Here is a 2,514-nt window from a genome sequence, read left to right on the forward strand (position 1 = left end):
TTTAGTAAGAGTTTTACGGCACTTGTAACACAATAAGGTCATATTAGAACCGAAGTTTAGAGGTGTTACAAGAGAGTAACAAACATTAAAAAGAAGGAAGGGAGATAAAGACGATAGATGTTTGATAGGAAAAGCAAACCACACCAAAACACCTGCCACTATCCAACCCTGTGTGACAGAAAACTAAGCACTCTGCCGTAAAAAACTGGGTTTTGTGATCAACTGAATTAGTAGGATTTAGAAATTAATGAACTGATGGATTAGAGAAACAAGTATGGAAAACAAAAAGGAAAAAAAAACAACCAACAAACAAAAACAAATTGTGAGGAAAAAACGAACAAACATTAAGGATGTGAAAAAACCGAGCAACAAACAGGTGTATTGTTGGCAATAATCACAGTTGTTATTCATATAAGGAAATTTCTCAAGTCATGCTGTTAATGAAACATGAACACCATCATAAACTCGCATAGTCTTCTGTCAACAACAAAACTGCCAATGTCATATATATATAAATATATATATATAAATATCTATATATATAGTACTAATAGTGTTACATCCCCCCTTGTTGTCTCACTCCCACACAACAAAAGAAGCAGGACTCAAATAAAGTGCAACATCTCGCGACCTCAGTGCTTTCTTTTCGTATCTTTATTTTTTTTTAAACAGTGAAAATGTGACTTCTTCTTAGGTTCACTCTTTGTTGTGAACTGTTTTCACAGGTATTAAGAATGGAGATAGGACAAGAAAGCACTGTGTGGTAATTGCAGTTGCACTGAACACCCACGTCCGCACAATTCAGATCATTCAGGAGACCGGCTGCTTTGAGTCAATCTGGGCTGAGCGAGATACAATATCTCAACAGAAAGACGGAGATTCTTGATTTAAAAAAAAAAAAAAAACCTCCCCACATAAGAATTGGAACTCTCATCTTCTGCGTGCAATGGCGAAGCGACCTAACCATTCCACCATCAGCACTGGTCTCAACATCTGAAAAACTGTCGAAGAACAATGGTATACGTACGAAGCGTGCTGACAAAATGAGTTACTTTTCCGAATCAAGCCTTATGGGAAAATATACATCACGCTAAAAGGTGAAGGTTTTACAATTTATAAGAAGGAAATAATTAAAGGCATGTTATTATACTTAAGAACATGGCATCAAAAGAAAATCTACAAATTTGATGGTCCAGTGAGCTATTTTTGGCCAACATCTCCATTCGTGGATTGCGAGAAGTAACTCAATTGCCAGCATAACTCACTTTGCTATCAAGAAGCTTTCCTCACAAAGCAGATTTGATGCGTTACATTTTACACAGGAAGAAGAACTCCGAAAACTTCCACAGAATAAAAGTCGTTACGGTACAACAGAGCTCAGCAACCATCCCCGTAAACACCATATAAAAGGCGTGCGTGAGTTTGATTAATACCGAGTGAGCATTTCACACACCCATCACATCCCCCCCCCCCCCCCCCCACAGGTGGGGCCTCCTAAATGATCTGAAAGGTGTAGATGGAAATGCATAAAACACACAATTCATTGCATATTTCTAATCACGGCACCTCGGAATTCAAAGTCCACCTCCGATAAGATCATTCTTCACCCTCACACACACACACTTCCACCACCCCACATATACCTCCACTTTATCTCTCTCTCACTCCCTCTCCTTCACACACCTTGTTTGTACAATCCCTTTGCCCCCATCACCTCTCACTCTCTCTCTCCCCTCTCACTTACACACCTGAAAAATTTTATTCACACACGAGTAAAACCACTCTACACACATACAGACCCAAATCACCTCACACATTCCTTCCATACTCTCTACCTCCCCCCTCCCTCACACATCACACTGTCTCTCACTCACTCCCTCTCCTTCACACTGTCCCTCTCTCACTTTCTCTCTTTCACACACCTGTACAATCCCTTTGCATCCATCACCTCCCACACTCTCCCCTCCCCCCTCACACATCCAAATCGCGGTGAATTCGTCGCAGCTTCTCCTTCTTGTTCCGGTTGTTGTGTTTCTTCCACGACTTGCCTCCCCCTGCTGCAGTGGACGTCTGACTGTCCAGCGAAGCGACGCTCCCCGCCCGACCGGCTCCCAGAGATCCCAGAGTTCCCGGCGAATCGGTGGCCCGGCTGCTGTGCTGGAGAGTGTCTGTCCGCACGAAGTCCGCCACCCCCCCCACACCTCTGGAGTGGGCCTTGCTCTGCTTCTGAAAACGACGATGAGAAGGAAGGATGAATAAACAATGAGAAGGATGAAAAAAACGAGAAAGATACAACAAAGAGAAAGATGGAAAAAAAAAGAGAAAGATGAAAAAACAACAAAAAAGATACAACAAAGAGAAAGATGAAAAAACAAAGACAAAGATACAACAATGAGAAAGATGAAAAAACAAAGACAAAGATACAACAATGAGAAAGATGAAAAAACAAAGACAAAGATACAACAAAGAGAAAGATGAAAAAACAAAGACAAAGATACAACAATGAGAAAGATG

At 41.2% G+C, this 2,514-nt stretch overlaps 1 protein-coding gene across 1 annotated transcript in view; it reads right to left on the reverse strand.

Annotated features, from left to right (window-relative positions):
* Nucleotides 1–379: 379 nt before the first annotated feature.
* LOC101860703 (large subunit GTPase 1 homolog) overlaps nucleotides 380–2,514 on the reverse strand; it is a gene marked incomplete in the record, with an annotated part of 19,686 nt that continues 17,551 nt past the window's right edge. Inside the window, 1 exon segment of the mRNA XM_013089534.2 lies at nucleotides 380–2,226. Within this exon segment, the coding sequence (XP_012944988.1) occupies nucleotides 1,972–2,226 (255 nt within the window).

Source organism: Aplysia californica, unplaced genomic scaffold (assembly GCF_000002075.1).
Source record: "Aplysia californica isolate F4 #8 unplaced genomic scaffold, AplCal3.0 scaffold00973, whole genome shotgun sequence".
Taxonomy (NCBI): domain Eukaryota; kingdom Metazoa; phylum Mollusca; class Gastropoda; order Aplysiida; family Aplysiidae; genus Aplysia; species Aplysia californica.